Source organism: Oncorhynchus masou, chromosome 27 (assembly GCF_036934945.1).
Source record: "Oncorhynchus masou masou isolate Uvic2021 chromosome 27, UVic_Omas_1.1, whole genome shotgun sequence".
Lineage (NCBI taxonomy): Eukaryota > Metazoa > Chordata > Actinopteri > Salmoniformes > Salmonidae > Oncorhynchus > Oncorhynchus masou.
The window spans coordinates 32,589,781-32,617,730 of record NC_088238.1 but is presented as its reverse complement, the minus strand read 5'-3'; the positions used below and the strand labels follow the sequence as shown (position 1 = coordinate 32,617,730).

The following is a 27,950-nucleotide window of genomic DNA, read 5'->3' as shown; positions in this document are numbered from 1 at the left end:
TACGTAGTGTAGCTCCTGAAGAGACAGATTTGTTTTATGATATCAAAGATATTGCTATAAAGGTCAGGTCCAAATTTGCCTTGTGACCGTGATAAAATACTGAGCTTGAATCATGACCTAGTGTGCTACTTTCACTTCAAGAAATCAACAGCACAAGAATCGACGCAAACTCATAGTCCATTTTTCATAATCTTTTTATTATAAAAATATAAAACACAGAAATTAAGTCAAAGGTTTCTGCAACCCCTACAAGGATACGTTCGCTCACCCCTTTTTTTTTAGGAATCAGTGTATACACACACATGGTACACAGCCTTTTGCCAGCTTCCTTTTTAATGCTCTCTGGATCGACTTGACCAAGTGTTTCTGTGTTAAGCAGACAGTATATTTACACAAACATGAACCACAAAAAAAAATAGAGATGCAGAGATGCCAAGGCCAAAGAGAGTGAACCTTGCAAAACCAGTTGAGGGAGATTTGGTAGAGGGAAACAACTCAAGACTGACAACCAGAGAAGTGTGTCAATGAAGGCTGAACATACAGAGGAAACCTTCCCAGTATTCTTACTAAATGATGGAGTGGATGGATCTACATCTTCCGGGACTATCGGGCTACACTCATTGAGCCCACCATTCTCTCAATGCTAAACCAGTTCTACTTTTAACTGTCTGAGGTGAACAAAAACAGTGCTGCTGATGTGGAACGTTGAGGCTTTCGTGATATCGCTGTGGCATAGGACCACTATCAGACTACTGAGGATCTGGATTGCGTTTCGAGCTCAGCCAAGGCCTGGAGGTGGTGTAAACAGAAGCTCAGCAGTGGGGAAACCTGATGAGACTGATGTACCTCCTCTCCTTTTGAAATGGTCGCAAATGTCGAATTCGGCATTGTTTTGATAAAATTTTCTGTTCTACATTGTTGAATGTTATAAAGAACGCTGACTTTCTGTAAATATAGTGCCTGAAATAATTGCATTTAATGTAAGAAGTGCCTTGTGGAGGCAAGATTTAGATTTAATTTGAGTTCCTCATATTATAATAGATTACATGTATAATAAATTGACTAACTATATTTGAGTGGATTTCCTTCTAAACCTGGCATGTCAGGGCTGTTACTCTATTCTGTTCAACACCAACTTGGCATGGCCTTTTCTGAACATAATGGAAAAGTGGGCATAGCTGCGAGACTGGGCAAAGACTTCTTACTCCTGCTGAGGCATCTCTGTTTCTGATGGAATGGATTGAAGATACTGACTGGAAAACTCGAAGTAGAAGAGTTTAGTGACAATAGTGTTATTTTCATCAGTTTCATCTGAAATAGTTAAAATACTTACAAAAATGGAGTATACATTTTTGAAAACACTTTGTCTGAAACATCTGCTTTAAACTCTGATGCAGTGAAAAAAGTTCCTTACCTCGTGAGAACCAGAAGGAGAACTGTGATTGGACAAAAGTACCATCATTCAAAATCTGCTGAAGGCGGATCTAACACAGAACTAACATTAAGTCAATGCTTTACAAACACAATTTGGGATTCTGGTCCTTCATGATAGCCAAACAGGTTATTGATGGTAATACAGTTTTGGCCAGATACAAAGACGTATATCTATATTTGCTATTGTAGTAGGATGTTTGTAGTATTTGCATGGATACTGTCTGATCCGATAAATACATCTACTACAGAGGTTTCGGTCGAGTCAACTGTTCATTATTTTGTAACTTATCATATACAGCAACAAAAAAATTAAATAACTTGCATTCATGTCTCTGAGAAAGATTTAAGAATTTCCTGTGCTTGAGCTGTAAGGGTCATTCTTAGTTGTGGTTAGAGACCGATATAGCTTTACTCAACTCATCGTTCGATATCAGCAACGCATTCATATAGTGTGATCTGCTAAATGACTAAAATGTAAATGCAATTTAATACAACCAAGAATACACTTTTACAGTGCAAGCAGTCAGGGTGGCAAAGATTACATCATTCATATAAATAGACATGTTGACAGTATAAACTGTGAACATATACACTTTCGTGTGATTTCAAAATCATTGTTAAATATCTATTGTGTGACTGGAGGAAGAGTGCCTTTCTGAGGTCATACCTCATGTTGGCATTATCCTTGTACTGGTGACAATGTGTCTGATTACTGTGCATAACTTGTGTTGAGAATAACATTGTTGCAGGAGCTTTGTTGATACTGTTTGCACGCCACACTTTAATATTAGGATCATTTTCAACCATTATGGATTGCTTGAAACTGCAGCGCTGAAATGCCATCCCACCCATATAAGCCTTAGGATGGTTTGAAAAAGGTATTGCTTTTTAGACGGCCATTGTTATTGCATTCTGAAGAAAGTCTAATTTCTGCTCATTGATAGCTTGCGAAATATAGGAAAAGGAAGGGGGGAGAAACTGAAATGTACAGCATGAAACAAAAAAGGTATTGTTTACATCAGAAGTGCTACTTCTATGAGACAGCCAGGCACTGATTTATTTTAGTAGTTGTATATTTCGTCAGGGCGTGGGAGTGGTCGCTCAGGGCCAGTACTGTACGTTTTAAGAGTTCTGTAATACTCTTGTTGACGAGGGGAGTTGTGGAGTTTGGGAAAGGTGTAGAAGAGTGAGGATGAGAAGAAACTCAGTTGCTATGGTTTGGGGCTTGGTTGTGGTATACACTCAGGGGTCGGTGGAGTTGATGGTGGTTTTGTCACGGCCAGCCATCCCCCGGTACCAGCTGCAGTAGCCCTCTTTCTGCTGGATACAGGCGTAGTGCCGGGACTGGTAGCCGGGGTAGCCGAAGTGGGACAGCATGTCCGTCCACAGGCACTCGTTCTTTGAGGTCACAAAGCAGGGCAGGTAGTGGCAGGGCTTAATCTACAGAGGGAAGAAGCGAAACTACAGATGTAGCCATAAAGCAGGAACATTTTATCGAGTAATGCTACAGCATACTGGTGAAGGCTCACTGTGTTTTACAGTTTGTCTTGAATGAAGTTCAATTGTATCCTTTTTGATTAACAACAATTCTGATTTAGGGTATGTGACAGATTTTAGGATGTTTCATTTTCTGTTAATTGTTTTTAAATATTGACCAATTCAAAGCACAGTGAGTCTACATTCAGCAGTAAATGAACAAGGCCAAGACAGAATTAGCATTTCAGGAAAAGGTGAAGCAATGCATAATCTTGTACACAATACTTAATTTGTGGAGAATAAGATATTGATTAGGAGAAAGTGATTTAAGTATAAATCCCTCCAGATCATTGGGTCAAATCAGCAAAGGGTGAGTGAGTTAAGTTCTTTTTGTAGTTTGTAATTGATTTAGAAACTCTAATGCATTTTATACTCCTTGCTCTACAGCAGGGGTGGGCAATTACTGTCCGAGGGCCTGAATCCATTAATCACCTAATCATGATCTTCAGTTTAGAATGCAATTTGATTATTCAGCTGTGTTTGCTAGGGATGGAGAACAAGTTTGACACCAATCAGGCCCTCTGACTGGAATTTCCCACCCTTGCTCTACAGGATGAATGAAAATGAATGGTTACAATTCAAATATACTTTCCTGTACATAAGCCAGTGGAGTTCAAAGATTAATTTAATTGCTAGCCTCTGAAATGAAAGTCCCCTACTTAGGCCTTTATGGTAGAGTGGCTAGACAGAAGCGGCGACTCAGTAAAAAGCACATGAAAGCCCGCTTGGAGTTTGCCAAAAGGCACCTAAAGGACTCTGACTATGAGAAACAAGATTCTCTGGTGTGTTGAAACCAAGATTAAACTTGGTTTAAACTGGCCTGAGTACCAAGCGTCACGTCTGGAGGAAACCTGGCACCATCCCTACGGTGAAGCATGGTGATGGCAGCATCATGCTGTGGGGATGTTTTTCAGCAGCAGGGACTGGGAGAATAGTCAGGATTGAGGGAAAGATGAACGGAGCAAGGTACAGAGAGATCCTTGATGAAACCCTGCTCCAGAGCACTCAGACTGGGGACGAAGGTTCACCTTCCAACAGGACAACAACCCTAAGCACACAGCCAAGACTACACGGGAGTGACTTCGGGACAAATCTCAATGTCCTTGAGTGGCCCAGCCAGAGCCTGGACTTGAACCCAATTGACCATCTCTTGAGAGACCTGAAAATAGCTGTGCAGCGACGCTCCCCATCCAACCTGACCGCGCTTGAGGATCTGCAGAGAATGGGAGAAACTCTCCAAATATAGGTGTGCCAAAAATGTCAAATAAATAGCAAAGGATATTTACTAACAAGGGTACATGCAATTTCATAGTCAAAGTGCAATTAGTCCAACATGTTAAGTTGCAGAATTGCATTCGGAATAAGAGTACTTGGCCCTATTTTTATTTTTTAACCTTAGTCTGTACCTGCGGCCAGAGGGAAGGAGCTGGAATTCAGGGTGGAGTGAATGGGAAGAGTCAACCGCAATTTTATTCACCTTATGAGAGAGATGAGTTCTTGCTGTTGCTGCCCCATGATTTTTCAGCAAGTCCTGACTATCTTACCCAACTGATTTCTGTGCAACTATGAAAGGACAAGTATTGTGTGTAGATTGATGAGGGGGAAAAAACTATGTCATCCCTTTTAAAATAAGCCTCTAAGATAACAAAATGTGGAAAAAGTCAAGGGGTCTGAATACTTTCCGGTGGCACCATATAACCTGCCAAATGTCTTTAAAGGTGAAAAATTTGAAACTGACAAAATACTCTGTTTTAGAAATCCAATGAACGAGTCAGAGGAATCAACAGCAGAGAGCTTGAGGAATATGGCTGAAGCTGAACGCATTCTTTATGGTGCAAGCATTTTCTGTGAAGTTTATCTGGTTCTGGTGTTCATAGGGCTGTTATGGACAGTTGGCTTTTTAATCATTTACTGACGCCAATGGTTTCTTTATGCACTGCAGTATATTTTCACATGCTTCCTGCATTCCTTAGCTGTAAATCATCTTTTGTTGAAGAATGCAAAGGATGACAAACTGGTTTTAATGATTTTGGCGGGAGCATCGGTGAAGTGTGACGTTCGCACTCTAGGAGATTCTTGCACTTGATATAAAACCACAGATGGCTGTGTCTGACTTGTCTTCTCAGACAGTGAGCATGCTGGTTCACACAATGAGGTGTTGTGTTCTAGCTATAGGATGCTGCTACACACGTGTTTGTTTTTTTCCCTACGATTTTTAAAGATTACGGTTGAACTGAAATGGGCAATAAACTAAAAGAAAAACGCTTCTACCATGGCGAGTTCTGTCCAAGTTTGTTTCTCATTTCTGATGCTGACTTGCCATGTTTGGTCAGTCATACATTCCCCTCCACTGTTCTGCGTTGGCCTCAGACTCACTGTATGTCTAATGTGTCTTAACATTACAACCCTTTCAGCAGTTTGGGTGTGAGCAGTTTGAAAGGTGTTAGCCGGCATTTGGACTGTGCAGCTACTCCGGTCTCCTGTCTGGCAATGCACTTATTGCTGGTGACGGGAGCCGGTGATGGGCAGACCAGATGGTGTGTCTGGAGCCATGCAGTACAGTAGGATATTTATGAGCCTGGATTGGAGCTGCACAGGAGCAGGTTCCACATAAAGGGGATCCGTCCCAGTGCGGAATTCAGGCTTTGGAATAACAGGGAAAGTGATTCCGGTGTAGTTCAATGTAATAACTCACAATGATCATTATAAATCTCTTTTCTCTCTCCTTGTCTTTCCCTCTCTCTTCACTTCCATTCATGGATGTGTATTATCTGTTATGATGCCAAAATGGAAAGGGGACATATATATTCCTGACAGCTAAAATCTTACATTATCAGTCAGCCACTATCAGGAGTTTAAAAGTATGTCCCTACAATCAGAAAAGTTACAATAACATAATCAAAATGAATTGGTATATATTTTGAGTCATTCTTGTATTGTGCTACACTTAAGAATAGAGGGAAACATTTTAAATGGTTTGGCAATGATTTCATAATTGGTTGCAGTTTTATCAGCACAATCTATTTGACCCAATATATGCAAGGCCACTAAAGCAATTATTATGGTCATAAAATGAACACATCCGATATCTAATAACATATGGAGATTATGAAGTGCCTTGTCATTTTCTGTGGTAAGATGTCTTCTAGATGGAGGAACAGAGATGCTCAGAGCAGGATGGTATGCTTTGCAGTAAGCAGGGTGTTCTGCCTGCCTCTGCCCCTCTTTTTGGTTCCCACTCCTCCATCTTGGCTCTGCTGCTGTTGGGTTGCTTTAGCTTCCTTATACATATCCATCTTATCCATATTCTCCCCGGGAGCCACTTCATCCATATTCTCCCTGAGAGCGCAGTTGTTGCCACTCACCCTGCAGTTGCAGCCCAGCTGGTAGCGGTGGTTGATGCCCTTCTTCTGGGCCAGCGAGAGGCGCTCCCATGGCTGGTTGAAATTACACAGCCCGGTGTAGACCTTGCCGTCAAACACGCGGCCTGAGGGGAGAGAGGGTTGGTTACAGATCAGCTTTTGTTATGCATTACATCATTCGTGATTTTTTTTTTCATGACTTACAAAACATTCATTACAATGGTTTGTTTGTTTCCCCAAAAAACAGACTGAAAAACAATTCATGTCATATTCCCAAATGCCATGGGAAAGAGTCAGATGTCCAAAGAGTCAGATGTCATTCTTAGCCTATTTTTGGCTAATTGTATAATTGCCATACCTCGCCTAGCATAAATACACCAGTCAAGCAAGTGGTCCAAAGCGTTTGAACTATGGTAAGACCATCTTGTACAGTAGGTCCCATATTAAACCAACACCCCTATTTCAGAATTCCCAAAAGGTTTTCTAACTTCTATTTTTATGTTTCTATTAGGCTTCTATTTTTAGGTTAGGCAGGTTCACCCTACACTGTAGCCCGCCAGCTAGCACTCAAACAGCATGGTTGTTTGTAACAGTGTATCTATCCATTGCCAGTGCTACACTGTCCTGTTGTCATGACACACTGAGCTGAAAGCTGGCAAACACACAACTCTTAGAACGACTTCCATATGGATTATTGCCATCTCTGGCAAAGTTATTAGACAATGGTGAGAGCGGCATTAGCCTGTTCCTAAATTGTTGTTGGTAAGACAGCACAAGCAGATCTGGGACCAGGCTAGTGCGGCATCCCTCTTCAAAGCTAATCAGGTGGCCGTGCTCTCACTCTGGGTTGATCAAAGCTCAACCCGTGGAGCTAATCTATTAGGCCTTGACGTATTTAACATGGCTGTAATTGAGTCCTGATACAGTATGACCCAAGACCCAATTACAGGCTCACTCCCCAAACCAGAGCTTGAGCTGCTGCCTGGCCTGGATGACTGTGATGTCATCACCCAGCCACAATAAACACACACTTGTGTTGCTGGGGTGATTTCCTTCCTCATGTTTCATTGGCTTCGTAGGGCATGTTTACAGGTTTGGGACGTAGTGATGGAAACATTCAACACACAGCTAAACAGTATGGCGGCCTTAGGTCTCACTAAACTGCTCTCCGACTTCATAGCAACTCATAGGCTCAGAGACAGTTTCTATCTACAAGCCATCGGACTGCCAAACACTTGAATTGGACTGACCACTTGCACTGACTCTACACACCCACACTGATATACTCATCCACACACAATTGAAGCCGGAAGTTTACATACAGCTTAGCCAAATACATTTAAACTCTGTTTTTCACAATTACTGACATTTAATCCTAGTAAATATTCCCTGTCTTAGGTCAGTTAGGATCACCACTTTATTTTAAGAATGTGAAATGTCAGAATAATAGTAGAGAATTCTTTATTTCAGATTTTATTTATTTCATCACATTCCCAGTAGCATTGGTAGCATTGCCTTTAAATGGTTTAACTTGGGTCAAATGTTTTGGGTAGCCTTCCACAAGCTTCCCACAATAAGTTGGGTGAATTCTGGCCCATTCCTCCTGACAGAGCTGGTGTAACTGAGTCAGGTTTCTAGGCCTCCTTGCTCACACACGCTTTTTCAGTTCTGCCAACAGATTTTCTATAGGATTGAGGTCAGGGCTTTGTGGTGGCCACTCCAATACCTTGACTTTGTTGTCCTTTAGCCATGTTGCCACAACTTTGGAAGTATGCTTGGGGTCATTGTCTATTTGTAAAATCCATTTGTGACCAAGATTTAACTTCCTGACTGATGTCTTGATGTTGCTTCAATCTAACCAACTAATATTTTGTTCTCATGATGCCATCTATTTTGTGAAGTGCACCAGTCCCTCCTGCAGCAATGCACCCCCACAATATGATGCTGCCACCCCCGTGCTTCACGGTTGGGATGGTGTTCTTCAGCTTGCATGCCTCCCCCTTTTTCTTTCAAACATAATGATAGTCATTATGGCCAAACAGTTATATTTTTGTTTCATCAGACCAGAGGACATTTCTCCAAAAAGTACAATCTTTGTCCCCATGTGCAGTTGCAAACTGTAGTCTGGCTCTTTTTAGAGGTTTTGGAGCAGTGGCTTCTTCCTTGCTGAGCGACCTTTCAGGTTATCGATATAGGACTCGTTTTACTGTGGATATAGATACTTTTGTAACTGTTTCCTCCAGCATCTTCAAGGTCCTTTGCTGCTGTTCTGGGCTTGATTTGCACTTTTCGCACCAAAGTACGTTCATCTCTAGGAGACAGAACGCGTCTCCTTCGGTATGAAGGCTGCGTGCAGTTTATACTTGCGTACTATTGTTTGTACAGATGAACTTGGTACCTTCAGGCGTTGGGAGAAATTTCCAAAGGATGAACAAGACTTTTTCTGAGGTCTTTACTGATTTCTTTTGATTTTCCCATGATGTCAAGCAAAGAGGCACTGAGTTTGAAGATAGGCCTTGAAATACATCCACAGGTACACCTCCAATTGACTCAAATGATGTCAATTAGCCTATCAGAAGCTACAAAAGCCATGACACCATTTTCTGGAATTTTCCAAGCTATTTAAAGACAGTCAACTTAGTGTATGTAAACTTCTGACCCACTAGAATTATAAGTGAAATAAATCTGTAAACAATTGTTGGAAAAATGACTTGTCATGCACACAGTAGATGTCCTAACCGACTTGCCAAAACTATAGTTGGTTAACAATACATTTGTAGAGTGGTTGAAAAACGGGTTTTAATGACGCCAACCTAAGTGCATGTAAACTTCCGACTTCAACTGTGCATTCATGCAAGGAAGCATTTCGTTGGATGGTGTATCCTGTACATACAACTAATGAATTGAAGTTGAACTTGATAAATGCCTTCCTGCACTGGAAACGCTAGACCTTCTCGCAAGAACTGTTCATTATAAGAGAGGAGAGAAAGTTCTGCTGTTTACGCCCCAAAGGAGAAGGAAATGCTTAAAAAAATAAGTCTCCTCTCCCTGCCTCTTTCGTCTCTCACAGACGCGAGGTTATATATAGTGGGAGAGTTTGTGTCAGAGCAGTCAAGAAGTCTTCAGGGAGGAGGGGGTTGCATTTAAACAAAACAAAAAACTGGGGCTGCTGTTAGCAACGCTGCCATTGTTGTGGGACGTGCTGCAGAGAGGGAGTTAGGGAAATAGGCCTGGGAGAACAAGCTGGCATCAACTCCACTGATGTGCTTGCTTGCCTCGCTAATTTGTTTTTGGTAATGTGCTCCTGAGGCTGTTTTTTATTGCTTATTAATAGCTCTTAATGGAAAGACATTGTTTCTGGCACCACCATGACAACTGTGCAGACTGCCAAGTAAAGATCAGTGGTACTGTATGGTGGAATATTGACTCACCTGTGATCAGATACTGGTACTTGTTGATGTCGAACTTGACTCCACACAAACTCTCAGATGCATCTGTGTAAATGTGCTGAACGTGCTGCATTTTGTTGAATCCTTTGTACATCTGCAAAACAGACCATGACAAACAGTATGTCATAACGATTATAATCTGGAATGAAGAGCACACCTCTGGCACTTGTTCTTGCTTCTGACGCAACTGGATTTATTGAGTTCTCGAAGTTGTCAGGATTCCACAACAATAAACAAGCGCAGTATAATGATATTGCTTCCAATATTTCAGTGTAGTAGAAGGAAGAGGCCACTGATGCTATCATTTAACCACATGAAAATGAACATAATTACAGGACATAATGAAGACGTGACTTTGGGGTTGAACCGTGGGTCCACCCATTGAGTTCAGGTGCGGGGAACACAAACGCTGCAGGACAAAGTAATGTTTGCCCTGGGATTTGTTGTTTGGTCCGTCGTGATTTATTTGTCTGGGAACAACAGGAAATCCCTGTTTAGACACTGCTATTCTTGGAAATAACAGGACAAGCCGTGAAAGAGACGAGCCATTGGGACCTAAAACGGGGGATTTCTGGGAAAATGTTTCTAGGGGCAACAAAGCCCACTCTTCATGATTTATTTACTGAGGCGATTGTCTTTAGGCCATTACGACTACGTTGGATTCCTATTCAAACACACTTAACTTGGATTAGCCAAACCGTCTTGCCACAGGGCCAAGCTTTAAAGGTGATGATGAAAACAATGTCTAATCCTCTAACATACTCTTGTGGCACTTAATGGAAAAGCTTGGCCATTTCACAGCATCTGTGAACTCATGTTTTGGTAATAAGTTATAGTGCAATCCCTAATTCTTAAGTGATACTGCTGCAGTTGCCTAGTCATACACTTATCATTTTAGTAGGCCTACAGTGTTAAAACTTGTCTCCTAGTTTCAAAGCCTATGAACTTGTTAGTGATTCTTATAGTCTTGTGCTGTTTTCCCATAGTGTGGTTATGCTCTTCAAGTTATGGGCCAGATTATGAAAAATTTGGGCTGAATGATGCGATGACGGCTTACCTTCATCTGTTTGACCGTGTAACGCATGGTGCCAAAAGGCCCATCCTTCAGTAACTTCTTGCCCACCACTTTGGCACGGATCACTGTAGACAGAAGACACAAGCACAGAATTAGTACATTTTGCAATGGACAGAGATTGGAAATCCTCTAGCTGCCAAATCCAGAACTTTGGATCATTTCCCGTATTTAGGTCATATCAGAGCAAGTCTTGTCCCTGACACCTGGAGCCAGGCTGATGTTTGTGAGCATCAAAAAATGCTAACTACAGTAGTAAGTCCAATGTGTTCAACATATCACCCTTACAGATGCTTTAGCTAGAAGTACCTCCCGATTAGGACCCTAGAATGCATTGGGCTGCTCACTGCTTTTCCAAAGCCTATTTAAAACTCAGCCCCTAGAGGAGATACCCATGGAAGATTTTGGAAGGGTTTGGCTCAGTTTATAATCGATTTATTTTTATGGATTGCTTCTGCTTGGCAAACAAGTCCAATGGAAGGCTAGGGTCTAGCATTTGAATTTGACTGAGGCCAAAGCAGTTCTTCAGGACAGTGAAAATGTGGCCACAGCTTTACTACTACCTCCTTTCTGCCTTATCCTTGTATCGTAAAACCATGAGTCTCCACTGTTTTATACAACCTCCTTTCTTTACATTCAGCACAGGGTGGAAAAAGATCTTATCAGTGCTGCTCACCCTCATGTAAACAGCGGCTAAGGGACACAGTTTGGCTGTGGAATCACCTTGTTTGCTTTCGCTCCTTTTAAAGTAAGTGGGGTCCATTGTGAGGGGGAAATCGGCTTACGAGCGAGGCCTCATTTAGGCTAGTGAATCGGGTCCTCCCCAGAGTACTTGTATCAGCGCTCTGGGGCCCCCCGGGGGAGAATGGGTAGTGGAAGGGTCGTTCACATGCAGGCGCAGTCGACTTGAGTCAAGTTCACCTGCTCCCCGCAGCCTGACAGCCACAGACATAACTAATGGTGAGGATGTTTATCTTTCCTCTCCGGAATGTTCTTTCTACATTCCTTTGAGGTTCACATTCTCGAGCCTGTGAGGGGGGAGAAAAGGGAAGCGTGTCTCACTCCTCTAGATAGAGTGAAGAAGGGATGTACTGTAACATCTCTTATAGCGTCATAGTATGTATTTAAGTCCCAGACACAAAGGGAGTCTAAAGGACAAGCAGTAATCGTGGTGGTTTATGAATAGAAAAGTATCCTAGAAGATGCTGGTGAGGTGACATCAACACCTTCAATGGAGCTCACATTTTCACCTGCCAGTTTAGAATGAAGAGAGCATCAGCCATCCAATTGTCAGCCGTCCAATTTGATAGCTTCTACATCCATGTAGAAGGCATCTATTATGTTCAACCTATTCGGGTTATCTATTCTCCTTGTGTTCTTGGTGACTTTTTTTAAGCCAATGTACCCAAGGACATCTGCTCTATTAATCTATCAACTCGCATATTATGAGCCTCAAAGCATTGTTACCTAACCAGTCTCTGCTATGCAGAGTCAAATGGATGGTACTTTCACTGATGTAATTGTATGGAGCAAAGGCACTATTACTGTGGAATGTGAAGATATGAAACATTATGCTACTCTGATCCCTCCTTATGTGATGTTGATGCACTGATCCCTCAAACTATTTTCAGAAGCCAGTAGCCCGAAAACCTGCCTTCCCCTTAAAACAAACTCTATTGCAAAGACTGCTTTCCCCACCCAAAACGATAAGACTCCAACTCCAAAGAGCTTTGCGTTGAGCCTTCAACTGTTATTAGGCGTAGGAGTCATAGGTCATATCGCTGAACAAGAGTCCAACAGTAACACCAAACGCTCTTTAAGGCGGGATACGCTCGCCACTGGGCGGGCAACCACTAATTGGGTGGTGCTGAAGTCATTGCCTGGTGGAATGTGTGAAAGGCTGCAGCTGCTGGTGAGACCGCGGATTTGTGTTATTCCCTACAGCGACCCTTGTGACCTCCAAGGGAAGGGCCCTGAGTAGATCTCAGAATGCTAGCTATATTTACTCCTGACCACCGAGTTCTCTTTCAATATGCCTCTTCAGGCTAGGTCTGGTCCCCAGTCTCAGAAATTGCCAAATTGTGAGTGTTTATGTAATCCAATTCTAAGCCCAAGCACTGCATAAGATATCCACCTGATCAGTACTAGTTAATTTAGCTGTAAACGGCACTGCAGCTAGAAGTCTCTTGCAGCTCTAGAGTTGGTGCCCCCTGTCCCCTCTCTGTGTGCTGCAACACACAAATAGCAATTACAGGCGAGTGCTATTCTCCTATTTCTGCCGCATGCATATTAATGTTTTGCAGTGGATTTGACATACATTCCCAGTGGAAAGTAAATGGATTTTTCTTAATAAGGAGAAGTAACTGGGGTATGACAGAAAGTAATTGAATTAATTTAGCACAGTATCTCTTCCCCGACGCATGGGATTACTAAACTATGCCTTCAAATGCTAATTGCAACACGAGTGGGAATGTAATTCAATCAAGCAGTTTAAGCCTCCTCCTGCTTTCCATTTTGCCTGTGAATCTTGAGGCACCTCAGGCTAAATTGTGATTGCAGCAAACAGATTGCGTGATGAGGGAAAAGTCACCATGACAAGGTTGAAATAGATGGTCATATGAAGAGGGGAAGAGTTGTGAACTGTGTGTGTGGTGATAAGCGAGGGAGAGCGAGACTGATTCTGAACATGATCTGAGTGTGCGGGGGGGAAACGATGCTACTTAGTATGACACACTCACTGAGTGCTCCACTCACAAAAGAAACCACTCTTAAGTGCTCTTCCTCTTTTTCGAGCTGACCACACCCGTAGTGGGATTACACTTGACCTGAATAGAAAAGTAATGTCCGCACCAGTTCACCGACGAGATAGAAGCAACTTAACCAATGTGTGTAGGTCTGATTTAAAAAGATATGCACTATATAGGGAACAGGGTGCTATTTCAGAAACGGTCATGGACTACACTCGTGATTTTTGAAGTTAAGCGGTCTGTAGAAAAGGGATATCTTAAACGCTCTATGCCTGTCTAACAGGGTGTACATGTCAAACATTCAGGGAATCTTGCACCTTTTGACCTCTGGACTTGTTTTAACAGGAAGGAACACTGGCCTTATGGAATGAAGCTACTTTGAATGCACCGAGCTGATTCCAAATGACGTAATGTTCCTCATATGGGACCATCTATGCCCTCTGCCAGTTGGGAAGGGCATAGTAGAGAATAGGATTGTTTTTTGCATTATTGCAACCTATAGTAACTGTAGCTCATTGCTTCCCTCACCAGGTCTCCCAAGAGAAAGGACAGGGTAACTTGAGGACCTCCCTCCTCACCACTCTGAGAACTAGCTTACACCAGGCTAAACTACTGTACATGTTTCTCCAAGGTTATTATCCCAGGCCAAGTCACACTTACCCACAGCAGTGATCTTCTACATTGAATCGGTGCATGGTACGAGATTGTAAAGGTCTGCTCCTGACACCTCAGCTCCTTGGGATATTAAACACCAGGGCCAAAGTGTAGCTAGGGCCGACCGAAACGCTAATCTGCTGCATGAAAAGCTTTAGAAAAACAGCCTTCCCCTCTGTTCCAATGTGAATGAGCTGTTTCAGCCCAGTGGGTCTGCTGTGCACCAAAAGTAATCTCTCTGTGTCTGTCTGTATGCAGCAAGAAAAGAATTGTCAGGAAATGGCTGACTTGTCTAGAAATGCAAGGAAGGGTTCATTGCGAGAACGTATATCAGCTGACCTAGTTCAACTCCTTACGTTGATTGCAAAGTTACCCTCAGGTTATTTGGAGTTGGTATTTGACATGTTTTTTCCACTTTGTTGTACCCTAATTTCCTCAATTCAGAATGTCTATCTGATACATCTATTAGAGCTGGTGCTGCTAGTTATTATGGAGCAGGGCCTACGAAACAACGGGAGCAGGCTTTGAACTCAACTCTGGCTCTTAAAATTGGGATGATTCATGTTCTACAGTGTCACCTTTGAAGTTGATAGTGGAAATTAGTCCCTCTCCTCACTCAGCGTTACACCTGAGGGGAGCTTAAGGTCATCATTTGTGTTTTAATCCACATCTAGATATTCACTGTGTGTTAACCATAGCCGTTTGACCATAGTCCTCAATCAAATAAGTTAGCTGCCAAAAACCCTTGGGCTATTTTAGCTTTAGTCCTAAATACCTTTTTAGTCTTAATCACATTTGTCATTTTGTCCTTCGTTAGTTATCAGTTATCAATTCATGACAATTTTAGTCTAGTTAGGTCAGTGCATTTTTTTTTCTCTATTAAATAATGAATATTTAAGCTACCTAACTTCCATCATGTGCACATTCAGATAGCCTTGGCCAACTAGGCCTCTATCCCCTCGTATACCTTAGATGGCAACGTTGATATTTTGGTAGATTGTATCCAATGCCAAACATAATTAACCATATAGGCAATAAAGCCTTGGCTACAGGTGAAACAATTTACAGCTCTGATTTTCTGCCAATCACAACCTTAAAGGGGATAAATAAGTGGTTTCCTTGATAAGGGGAGAATTTGAGCTTTAAAAAATCCCAGAAGTATTACTGTGCTCCTAATATTCAACGAATAGCACTTGTTTTTACCATTTGGGGGGGTGGGGGGGGGCAACTCGCAACTCGCAACTCGCATTTACAGACCACTGTGCGAGAGCGGCAGAGATGAATGAATAACAGCGCGCATGGAAAAATGGAGCTTCTGATGTCAGAAAAAAATAGCCTACATAAAAGTAAGAGTAAACATTGAGTATGTTTACATTCACACTAATTTGATTTTAAACTGATTATAGTAAGGCTAAGTATGGCATTAGTCATGTAAACACCTTGTCTTAATCAGCATGAGGTCATAATTGAAGTAGGCATACACTGATTAAAACACCTGTTTTTTTTAGCAATATTTTGAATGATAAGGACATGTAAACAGCTTAATCGGCGTACCAGTGGTGTATTTGATCTGCTCATGTGCCTGCACCAGGTAGTGCAAGCTTCCCTTTTATGTGACTGAAGTGAGTTCAGAAAAACAAAGTTTACATCTAAATAGTTCTCACATACAAACTTTACAATGGATTCGGAAAGTATTCAGACCCTTGACCTTTTCCACATTTTGTTACGTTACAGCCTTATTCTAAAGTTTAGGATTTTTATTTATTTAATCAATCTATACACAATACCCCAGTATTCAGAACCTTTGATATGACTTTCCATTGATGAGCAATGAGATGTTTCTACAACTTGATTGGAGTCCAACTGTGGTAAATTAAGTTGATTGGACATGATTTGAAAGGCAAACACCTGTCAATGTAAAATCCCACAGTTGACGATGTATGTCAGAGTAAAAATCAAGCAATGAGATCGATGGAATTGTCCATAGAGCGCCGAGACAGGATTGTAATCAAGGCACAGATCTGGGGAAGGGTACCAAAACATTTCTGCAGCATTGAAGGTTCCCAAGAACACATTGGCCTCCATTCTTAAATTGAAGAAGTTTGGAACCACCAAGAGGTGGCCTCCTGGCCAAACTGAGCAATTGGGGGAGAAGGGCATTGGTCAGGGAGGTTACAAAGAACCCGATGGTCACTCTGACAGAGCTACAGAGTTCCTTTTGTAGAGATGGGAGAACCTTCCAGAAGGACAACCATCTATGCAGCACCAATCAGGCCTTCTAGTTGAAGTTAGTTACAAGTCAAGTGTCCAGGATTCGCATCAGTTCAGAAGATTGACAAGTGACTGAAGTGATTGCCTGGAGCTGTGTAGGAGAGCTCAATCAGACTGCGCAACTGAAATGTGAGTTCTGCCAATGAGAGGATAGCATGAAATATTCTGCATGCATGCTTGGAATTGGACAAAACTGATAAATTTGCTCCATGTCAAATTAAATGTCACAGGGAATTCTCGTCACATTTGTCAACTAAAATTAAAAGTAATTTGGCAATAGTTTGTTTTTTCCTCCCAGGGCATCTCGTCTCATTATCATAGTTTTAGTCAGGAAAAATGGGTTGTTGATTAAATAAACAGCCTTTGTTGAAAGTAATGTTCATATGAAATGGGGGGGAAAGATGAGGATAAATGCACATTTTATAACTCATATCTGTCATAAGGAATATTTTGTAGGTGTAGATCTGCATACAGTATGTTTTTTTAGGGGTATTTTGAAACTAAGGTTTATCAAAGGTGACATTTTCTTAAAACATTCATCAAACCCCAGTGAAGTGATTCAATGCAAGGCCATATGAAGCTTTTGGAACTGTGTTTCGTCCCACAAAATTAACTTGTGCTTTTTTGGACAAGACTGCAGCACATGTTTGTTTGGACATGCCCAGGGGACACACATCACAATATAACTGTTATCCTTCACCATCCAAAAACATAATGTTCATGCCAAACTCCATTTCCAGTTGGCTTACAACACAAGAGCTATTGGAATTTTACATGTGAAATCTTGCCTAAAGATGTCATCAGTTGCATAATAATTATGCAATAGTCATAAGCTTACATGTTCATGATAACTGCACTAAAGCTCTATCCTAACAGAAGTCCAACACTATCTTCATTTACTGTCTAACTGAATGCAATAGCCTTCATTATTGCTCAATGAGCAGAAGATGGGTACAAGGTTAAATAAATGGGGGAGGGGGGTAAGTGTGCATGTTACTCCCATAGAATTATCTCAAGCTTTTTCCATGGCCAATTGTCCCACTTGTGAAAAATAGCTCTACAGTTGTCATCTACATGATGAAATGTGATCCTGGCTTTGACATTATGGCATGTTTATAGTGTTATGTTTTATTGGGACTACTGTGACACTGTCCCTTGCAATGGGAGGGAAGAGGCATCCCTAGTTCTGTGCACGCTACAGGCATTCGTGGTGCACTTCTGGCTGAACCAAGACCTTGGAAATGGAATTTGGAGCATTTGCAGCCCTAGATTCTGGCCCACTAGGCTCCACTCCTTGCCAATGGGATGAGCCAATTTAGGGGACATGACAGGGTGACACTAACATTTGTACTACCATCTTCAACACAATGGAACCAGGTAACTAACTAGCATAAGCCACAATAATTATAATTAAATAAGAGTCGATGCTGAGGAAATGTTTGCATAAATATGTTGGTGTTTGACATGAATGGTCAACCTGCCACGTGTGTGTGTGTGAGGGTATTATTTTTAAACTGTTGCCATATGTTGAAAAGTACACATCGCTTTCTCTCCTCTGACCTCGTCAGGCTTCAGTCATAGTTCACTGGCTGGACTAGGGATCACTGCAGAAAAAAACATGACATCATAGTTGGAAGACTCCGCCCATGGAACAGCTCTGATGTCCACTTCTCCTCCGCTCCGAGGCATTGGACCACTCTTTGCTACCCTAATTGACATTTGATGGCTGTGTCTGACAAAGGTGTGTGTGTGGTGGATGATTGACTGGTCAAACCCACACTCTGCCTGCTGCCAGCAGTTCCGTTCCACAATACAAGAGCTGCACACAGTTGTCCTAATACCGTATATATAGCAGTGGACTCCTCTCTTTAGCTTTACCTTCTCCCTCCTGCTTTAGACCCCCACAACACTAATTATTGCTCAGGCTTATCAAATAATCCCTTACTCTTTTTCAGGAATGAGTCTCCTGCAGCAACAACGGAGTGCCAGGACCCGCCTGGTCTTAACAAGTGTTATCCAATAACACTGCTCAGGTTGGACTGGCATTCCTCGATGACAACAGCTGAGTTAATGTTATTCTGGCATAGCCTGTGCATGCATGACCCAGTGGTAGGTACAACAAGCTTTACAAAGCCACCGTCAGAGCAGGAGGCCAAAGAAATCTCTGCTACAAGTGGGTCCGAGGACCAGCCCCAAAAGAAAATATACCTGGTATCAACACAGAAAATACCAGTGCACCTAAGTCAATAACCAATACTTATTATACCAATATCAAATGCGTGAATGGAATGAATCCGCCCCCTTTTTGGAAAGTAAACATGTGCTTTCATAGAAGAGCACAAACACTTGAAGGGCAATGCTATACCAATAGGACTGTCTTGGCTCTTAAATCTTATGGAAAGCCCAACCGAACAGAAGAGCATCCAAGAACAGTAGCTAGTCTCCACTTCAAATCTGCCATTGGTAATCTCCACACATGGGTGCAATATTCAGTCAGCAGTAAAACCCCTTGGCTGGCTACTGTCTGCCTGTTCTGTTTTGGTTTATTGCTCAGCAAGTGGTCATTTAGCTCTGAAAGACATGATCAGTGGAACCTGTTTCCATGGATACCGTTCCCATTTAACTCTTCCCTCTCATCAGAGCAAGGGGAAATAAAGTAATGCTGCCTCTCTCTTGACTCACTAATTTGAGAGATGACGCATTTATTTAGACTACTCAGAAAGCGTGCTGTTGTAGTAAACCGTTAGCCTACGAGCCATCTGATACTTGCAAACTGGAATATTCTGACAGTCTGTTTCTAAATGGGCTTTTAGGTGATGGTTCCATTTTATGCATACCTTTGTTTGGCAGAGATGTACCCATTACTGTAGGTCCCACAAAGTTGCATTATACTAACAACAGTTTATTATTCAAATATAGTCATGTATGCAGAATATCACAAAACCACTGCAAACATACATTTCAATAGAGAAAATATTTTAGTTGGCATAACATATAAACATGTGGCCACAAACCATACGACTTACCTATGTCAGAGTTGCAGTACGCATCTTGCGGGTGCGACAGAGCACACGAGCAAGCCTCTGTGAGTTGATAAATCTGAAGGCTGCTGAAAACGAACAGCAAGCTGAGCAGTTGGTGACAGAGGGACTGCATTTTTAGTGCGTAAAATCTCCCTCGCTGTCTTTACTTTACAACAAAAAAGTTACGTCGCCGAATAGTTATTCAAAGTCTGTCCCGAGTTGAGCTCTTGTCTGCTTCAGTGGGTATGTCCGACTGTACTCTCCCGTCAGGGTATTGCCTGTCACTGGGTCTCCGAGCGCGAGTCACAAATTACATATAGTGCGCGAGACGCTGGAACGCCACCCACCTCGCCAGATTTCGCGGCACGACAGCCAATCACGACTCGAGCCGTTGATGTCAGCAAAGAATAACAGATGCATGACATTGGCATTGACAATGAATTGACTTTACAATATTATTTTCCCCCTTTTCACGTTTGTCAGCCCTGAAACATTCCAGTCTGAGTAAAAACCGCTGGAGATTGCTAATTGAATGGAAAACCATATTTTCACTTTTATTTAACTTTATTTAACTAGGAAAGTCAGTTAAGAACAAATTCTTATTTACAATGATGGCCAAACCCAAACACCACTGGGGCAATTGTGCGCTGCCCTATGGGACTCCCAATCACGGTTGGATGTGATACCACCTGGATTTGAACCAGGGACTGTAGTGATGCCCGTATAAGCCTGATGTAATGTTTTATACAAACAATGAGCATTTATTTATCATAATTAATGGGAGACTTGCCACTTGTTGTTATGTTGTTATTACCATGTTTTGTTCACGTTAACAGTGAAACAGCAACATGTACAAATTAGGTTTCCTTTGGGTATATCAGAAAGACATGGTTTTGTGGTTTTTCCAGGCTCACCACTAAATGTCCATTTATGTTCGGTGAACTTCTGTAGCATTTTCTGGTCCGTGATCAAAGCTCAATTCTAGGCAGTAATGAACTTCATTTTTTTACACCATACCTTTTCATATAGTCCAAAAAAACTTGGCCTCTAGACAGTTTTGTACCTGTTGTTTAAAACCGTGTATGCTTATGAATACACCTCTGTGAGAACCACAGAACCCTTTTATACCTTTTGAAAAGACATTCCAAATCACTTCTGCGTATTGGCATTAGTCTCACAACGAGCCTCATTTACAAAAGCTTCTCGTGCTGAAGTTGAGAGAGCTAGAGAGGGAAGTGTTTTTCAAGTGACCCAGTGTGTGTGCTGGTAAAATCCTTCACGCTGGCTACAATCTCTAGAATTAGACAAATTTAAGTTTAATCAGTTTTCTCCCCTCCGTGTTTTATCGCTGTGTGTGGAGGCTGATATGTGGAGAGTTGAGAGTTTTATATAACAAAGCCAGAGTAATCCCAGGCTAATGAACTATGACCCTATAGCCCCTCTCATGATCACCTTTTAGAACGCTCTCTGTTAACCTCAATAGGAACAGGCCCAGCAGGCAAGGCTGGTGGAAATTACATCATTACAATAAGCTAACAACCCAGAACTGGTCAAGTATGTTTCTTTTGAGTTTTTCTTCCTTTAGGTTATGTGGCCCATAAAAACATACAAGTGGTGTGTGCAACAGTGTATCGCATGCAGTAGGCCTTTGTCTGTCTGTTTCGTTTAACAGTAAAGGACGTAATTTTTGGCAAAGTGTGTCTGTCATACGCAGATCATGTTGTGACTGTACAATAAGGGGAACACTGCAAATATATTCTATTAATTTATTATTTTAGAATTATACAGTTTCCTGATCACTTTCCTATATAATCAACCTGTGTTTGTTCAGGAGGGCATGTACAGTATGTATACCCTGGAAATTCTTGGTATCCTTCCTCTAAATCAAGGGGGGGGCAGAGTTGCAAAGAAAAAGCCATATCTTAGACTGGCCAATAAAAAGGAAAGATTAAGATGTGCAAAGAACACACACTGGACAGAGGAACTCTGCCTAGAAGGCCAGCATCCCAGAGTCGCCTCTTCACTGTTGACGTTGAGACTGGTGTTTTGCTGGTACTATTTAATGAAGCTGCCAGTTGAGGACTTGAGGCATCTGTTTCTCAAACTAGATACTAATGTACTTGTCCTCTTGCTCAGTTGTGCACTGGGGCCTCCCACTTTCTATTCTGGTTGGAGCCAGTTTGCTCTGTTCTGTGACGGGAGTAGTTTACATCGTTGTACGAGATCTTCAGTTTCTTGGCAATTTGTTGCATGGAATAGCCTTCATTTCTCAGAACAAGAATAGAGTGACGAGTTTCAGAAGAAAGTTATTTGTTTCTGGCCATTTTAAGCCTGTATTCAAACCCACAAATGCTGACGCTCCAGATATTCAACTAGTCTAAAGAAGGTCAGTTTTATTGCTTCTTTCATCAGGACAACAGTTTTCAGCTGTGCTAACATAATTGCAAAAGGGTTTTCTAATGATCAGTTAGCCTTTTATAATTATAAACTTGGATTAGCTAACACAATGTGCCATTGGATCACAGGAGTGATGGTTGCTGATAATGGGCCTACACTGTATTTCTAATCAATTTGATGTGACCCCAAACTTTTGAACGGTAGTGTATATAGATATATTTTTTTACACATTTTTTCTCCCCAATTTCGATGTATCCAATTGGTAGTTATAGTCTTGTCCCATCGCTGCAACTCCCGTACGGACTCAGGAGAGCCAAAGGTCGAGAGCCATGTATCCTCCGAAACACGACCCAGCCAAGTCGTAACTGCTTCAAGACACACTGCCCGCTTAACCCGGAAACCAGCTGCACCAATGTGTTGGAGGAAACACCGTACACCTGGCGACCGTGTCAGCGTGCATTTGCCTGGCCTGCCACATGAGTCACTAGAGCGCAATGGGACAAGGAAATCTCGACCTGCCAAACCCTCTCTTAACCCGGACAACGCTGGGCCAATTGTGCGCCGCCTCATGGGCCTCCCAGTCATCTCCCAGCTGTGACACAGCCTGAGATTGAATCCGTGTCTGTAGTGACGCCTCAAGCACTGCAATGTAGTGCTTTAGACCTCTGCGTCACTCGGGAGGCCCCCACAAATTGATTTGAACAAACAATTGGTCCCCCCAAAAATGTGTCTCCGTTGAATTTCTAAATCCCGACGTGGCCCTCGAGCCAAAATATTTTCCCACCTCTGCTCTAGACATAAATAAACAAGTGCATGACTAACTTTGGAACAGAATCAGATAACCACAGCTAAAGTCCAGTTTTTATAAGATACATTTTTTTTTATGCAGATGGGATGGCATGTCAGAACTTCATGGTGAGCATCCAAGGAAAACAGGAGATATGCAAGGCCATTGTTAACCATTAATGACACAACCTCTGAGCCATTGTGTCAGGTTTGAACATGACTGAGTCATCATTTGTTGCATTCCTTGTCGGGTCAGACATTGGCGACTTATTCGTTTTTTTTCTTGGTGGGGGGCATTTAGCGGTGACGTTTATCATTTTCTTTTAACTGAGCTTCTCAACTCTATCAGGGTGGTGTCCACCATTTCCATCTGATGTCCCTGAGGATTCTTCAAACAATTACTCCAATAACCACATTACGTCTTTGCTTATTTCACCATGACCTCGATTTTAAGCCTTTGTCAATGTAACTTTTCATAGTTATTATCTAACATTTCTGAAGTCACTTTATATAAAAAGATTGTGACAAAAGAGAATAATGGCATGGGGAGGGAGGCGCAGCCTTGCATGCTCTCTTTGTGATATCACTCATGACGTTTCCTTATGACCCCATCTGTCCTTTATACAAAAAAACGCCATTGGACCTTCTGGAAATGTTGTCCTAATTAGGCCAACATACTGTAAGCATAATGCAGGCGCACAATCTCATCTCTAAAAATCTATGTATAGAAAAAGTGCCTGTTATTTAGTGCAAGCTGCCCAGCCAGCCTTCGGGGAGCCTGGGGAGGCATTGTATGCTAAAAGGTGTTTGAAGGCTCTATGTGTGGTTCTGTAATGACAAAGGGGACCAGGCGGTGAAATACCTTTTCATGCGACTGACAAGCCGTTAAATAGACACAGGAAGAGGCGAAAGTTCAAAAGATAGCAGCGCCGAGAGAGGATCTCCGGGGGATCACATGCATGACTCACTGGGGTTCCTTCCTGTTGGTCCTCCTAGGCTACTCCCTCTCCTACATGCCATAGTGCTTAAGTGGGACATGGCCCCCTTTTTGCTTTACTGCTGTTTATTTCAAAAGAACCTGTAAAATACTTCAGTACATGAGATGAGCAATGTACATCGTGTAAGGTTGTAAAACCAATGAAGGTTGGCAACGCTCAAGTTTCCACTACATTCCATCCCCCTAACCAAACGCAATGGCCTGAGTGAAATCAATTAGGCTATCTCACCCACACATAGTGGCTTTAGACATTGGTAGACATTTCCACTGCGTGCCAAACAGGCCTGTGAGACTAATAGAGGGTAAGTGAGAGATGATTTAATTGAAACTTCCTGGACGTCTGGTCCTGCAGGTCAAACAAACACCCCATTCAGTCAATTGGTGTCGGACTTCATTTGTGAGTGAAGATAATAGGTGTTGGGCTTCAATCTTTAATCTTGTCACCCAGAATCAAATGTCATGCTGGTGGGCTTCTCGATATGCCACGAGAGACTACATAATCTTAAATGGTCGTTATCAGTTTTTTGCAGTATAAAAGGAAGCCACTTCTTGTGCGATAAAGTCAAAGCATTCTATCTCTGATCTGTCAGCACAGTGTGATGCCCATTGTTTAGATGATTGTGACGCTACCCTTGGATCTACTTCCTATCCTCTAGGAGGTCAACTAGGAAACCTGGAAGCATTATCGTGACCCGGAAATGTTTTCATCTCCGTATTTATCAGCAGCTCGTTAATCTACACCGCTCTTTAAAACATTTCATCATCAAAGCAAGATGTCACAGACAGCTCCTTAGCTTTTGATGGTGATACCCATTCTATCTCTATGGTGAAACCACTGTCCGTTCACTGTTCCCATTAGCTAACAGTAAGATTATGGCTATCAGTTCATGTTCAATGGAGACCTTTGACTACTAGGAAAGGGAAACGCGTCCCTGACCTGTGCTCTCCATCTCACTCACAATTGGACTCCCGCTCCCAGCAGGTAAAGTATGATGAACCGTCAGTGACTTCCGACACATTAGGGCCAAGTAACAACCACAGTGCTTCACTGCTCTGTGCCAGAGTCCCTCTTCCCTCCCTTGCATACTGTACAGTACATATTTGGTGTACTGTCAAACCATCAGTCAGAGAAACCCCCAAAATGACTGTTGCCTTACGCCATGAGACACCGCACAGCAGTTGGGATACCCAAGACGCATGACAGTATGGAAATAGCTCCTTAGAATTCCAGGAGGCTGAGGGAATGCAGGGTAGTCACGGTAACGGGCAGTCCTATGCTGAGCACAGTAAAAATGACTTTTCTATTTACTTTGGTCATATAAGGCTGTTTCATTGACTGACCACTGAAAGGCCTGGGCTGTTAGATCATTGGAATGGTAAACCTAAATAATGCCTATGTGCTGTCAAACTAGAAGATAAACCCAGTAACTGTACACTGTTTTATGAGTAACTGGAATCGCTGTCATTTGGTGTTTTTATATTGTTGACTAGCCTTATCCTTGCAACATGCCAGGGACACTAAAGGGGATACCTAATCAGTTGCGCAAGTGGATACGTTCAACCAAAATGTGTGTTCCGCATTTAACACAGAGAGGTGGGGGGGGGCTTCCTCAATCGACCTTTACTTTGTCGGCGCCTGGGGAGCAGTTATGGGTTAACTGCCTTGCTCAAGGGCAGAAAAGCAGATTTTTTTTTTCTTCCCCCTCCTTGCCGGCATGGGGATTTGAACCAGCAACCTTTCGGTTACTGGCTTAACGCTCTTAATCACCAGGCTACCTGCTATCTCCAACCAGTGTGTTTTTTTACTGGTAATGCACTGAGTTCCTATGCATTCATTGGCATCTAGTTCTAGTAGGATTCCACTGGGCCAGTGTGTGTTTCCTCTTACTTAACCAGCAGTCCTTCCCAGAAACAGTTAAGGAAGGTGAGTGTGAGGAGGGGGCTTAGCTAATCGGTGAAGGATTGTGGATGGACTGGAGACCAGTGATTCATGGGGAGGGAGGTTGGAGGGCCGTGGATTCACCGGATGTAGACGTCACACTGCGTGGAGACAACCATATGTTCCTAGGGAATTGTGGGAACCTAAATATAGCCATGATATCACAGGAATACCCCTATTAGTTGCTGTTTTCCTAATACGCATACCATAGCATATGGTCACTATGATATCGCACTGAATGACTTAACGGTATTAATATCTGCCCACTACTATAATTACACTGAATGTGTTCACTGCATTATGTTGCGTAGATAGAGCTACAATATCCTCTATGTATTGCATTTACAAGGACCCATGGCTTACATGCCGCAACCCTAACACACGGACTTCATTTTTGCGGTAGCATTGAACCATTGAACCAAAGCGGGTGTGGGGCTTACTGTGGCCTGTGAGTTATGAAGTATTGTCCTTTTATCCATCAGCATGCTGTCATTGTGCTTGGCTCATCCTCTACTCCCCCTCTGGTAGTGGTGAGCCAGGCCAGACCATGGCCCGTTGGGTGTGTGTGGACCGCGGTGTTACCGGACAAACTGCTGTGTAAGGTACCGCTGCTCATCCCAAATCCAGATTTACAGCACCACAGGAGAACCTGCACAAACATTTATTCACAGCATCATGGGAACATTGTGCTGTTTCACACTAATGTCCTCAAATTGATAGTGATGTTTGGGCAACTGAGGATGACTAGGCCATTTTAGAAAGAGAATATGTCATAGACCTTTTTAGAGTTTTGATAAATGTTTTGTCTCACCATTACAATGGAACAGTGTTTTTGTATTTTCCTTCAACTGGTCATAAAGTGGCTGTAAGTGTTGTATATATTTGTGGAATTGGTGGCTGTAAATTCAGTTTTAAAGCAAAGTATTATACTTGGTTGTCTATAAAGGACAGTATACAAAGTGCAGATCGTGAGAAAGCAGCTTGAGATTGCTTTTGCCTAACCCAATAATGATAAATGTTGTCTTTAGAGACAGGGCGTATAGGCACACTGAGAAGACTCCCTCAATTTATTGCTTTACTGGACATGAAGCAATATACTCAAACCACACAAAACCCTCACGCCACACTTGCAATTCCTTGTAAGCGCCCCATTGTCCCTGAGTGACACCCTGTCACTTCTTCTTACACAGTGTGCCCTATCCAGCCCATCCTGGGTAAAAAGAGGTCAGGCCAGGCGAACCCTACCACGCTTCTACTCAGATGTTGTTCTCTAGACAAACCGTTTCCTTCGCCATGCTAAACGGAGCCCTTTTCCAGGTGAGGAAGTGGAGCAGCCCTGGGCTATAAGGAAGTGGAGCAGCCCTGGGCTATGAGGAAGTGGAGCAGCCCTGGGCTATGAGGAAGTGGAGCAGCCCTGGGCTATGAGGAAGTGGAGCAGCCCTGGGCTATGAGGAAGTGGAGCAGCCCTGGGCTATGAGGAAGTGGAGCAGCCCTGGGCTATGAGGATGGAGCTGCCAGGCCAGGGTTTGGTTTGAGTGAGACATCAAAAGCGAGGCGGCCAACTGCCCGGGACTCGTTCTACGGTAGAAGTTGGCTCTCTCGTTCCCTTCTGCCGGTATAAATAGAGCCAGGGTGTGCCGCATCCAGCTGTTCCAAAATATTTTCCCCCCCCTTGATGTTCCCTTCCCTCTCTTTCTTCCTCTGTACTGGGGCCTCATTGAAAGCAGTGGCTGTGCTGAGATTGGGCTCTGGCTTTGTGTAGTCTGCAGAAGATTCCCCTCTTTTGCCAAAAGGAGCTGCCTGTTCCTTCTATTGTTTTCCTCAGGTGTGCGGTAGAGTAAGAGCCAACAACTACATGCATGTACTCCCTTGTGTATGATCACATATACTTGCCAATAAATCTTGTGAAATACAGTATAGGGTAGAGCTAATATTGCACGAAATGACAACCTTTTATGGCTTATGTACAGTGTCTTTGGAAAGTATTCAGACCCCTCGACTTTTTCCACATATTGTTACATTACAGCCTTATTCTAAAAAGGATTACATTTTTTTTAAATCCTCCGCAATCTATACACATTAAACCATAATGACAAAGCGAAAACAGGTTTTTAGAAATAAAAAACATAAATACCTTATTTACATAAGTATTCAGCCTTTTGCTATGAGACTCAAAATTAAGCTCCAGTGAGCAATCGGGGGAGAAGGGCTTTGGCAAGGGAGGTGACCAAGAACCTGATGGTCACTCTGACAGAGCTCTAGAATTCCTCCTTGGAAATGGCA

At 42.6% G+C, this 27,950-nt stretch overlaps 2 protein-coding genes across 3 annotated transcripts in view; one reads left to right on the top strand and one right to left on the bottom strand.

Moving 5' to 3' along the window:
• The window catches only part of LOC135516020 (synapsin-3-like), a 114,111-nt gene that overhangs the window by 49,236 nt on the left and 36,925 nt on the right, over positions 1-27,950 (top strand). The window lies entirely within an intron of this gene.
• LOC135516019 (metalloproteinase inhibitor 3-like) lies at positions 177-19,852 on the bottom strand. The gene is made up of 5 exons (XM_064939980.1): positions 19,552-19,852; positions 10,839-10,921; positions 9,764-9,875; positions 6,336-6,457; positions 177-2,874 (listed from the first exon to the last, which is right to left on the bottom strand). The coding sequence occupies exons 1-5, from the start codon at positions 19,679-19,681 to the stop codon at positions 2,677-2,679; spliced, it is 645 nt and encodes a 214-aa protein (XP_064796052.1). The 5' UTR covers positions 19,682-19,852; the 3' UTR covers positions 177-2,676.

Bases quoted from the DNA above. Each gene is read 5' to 3' on its own strand.
- LOC135516019 (XM_064939980.1), bottom strand. From the start codon at position 19,681: ATGCAGTCCCTCTGTCACCAACTGCTCAGCTTGCTGTTCGTTTTCAGC. The intron at 10,922-19,551 runs GTAAGTCGTATG...TTCTGTCTACAG, and splicing joins GTACTGCAACTCTGACATAG to TGATCCGTGCCAAAGTGGTG. The intron at 9,876-10,838 runs GTAAGCCGTCAT...TCTGTTTTGCAG, and splicing joins ACACGGTCAAACAGATGAAG to ATGTACAAAGGATTCAACAA.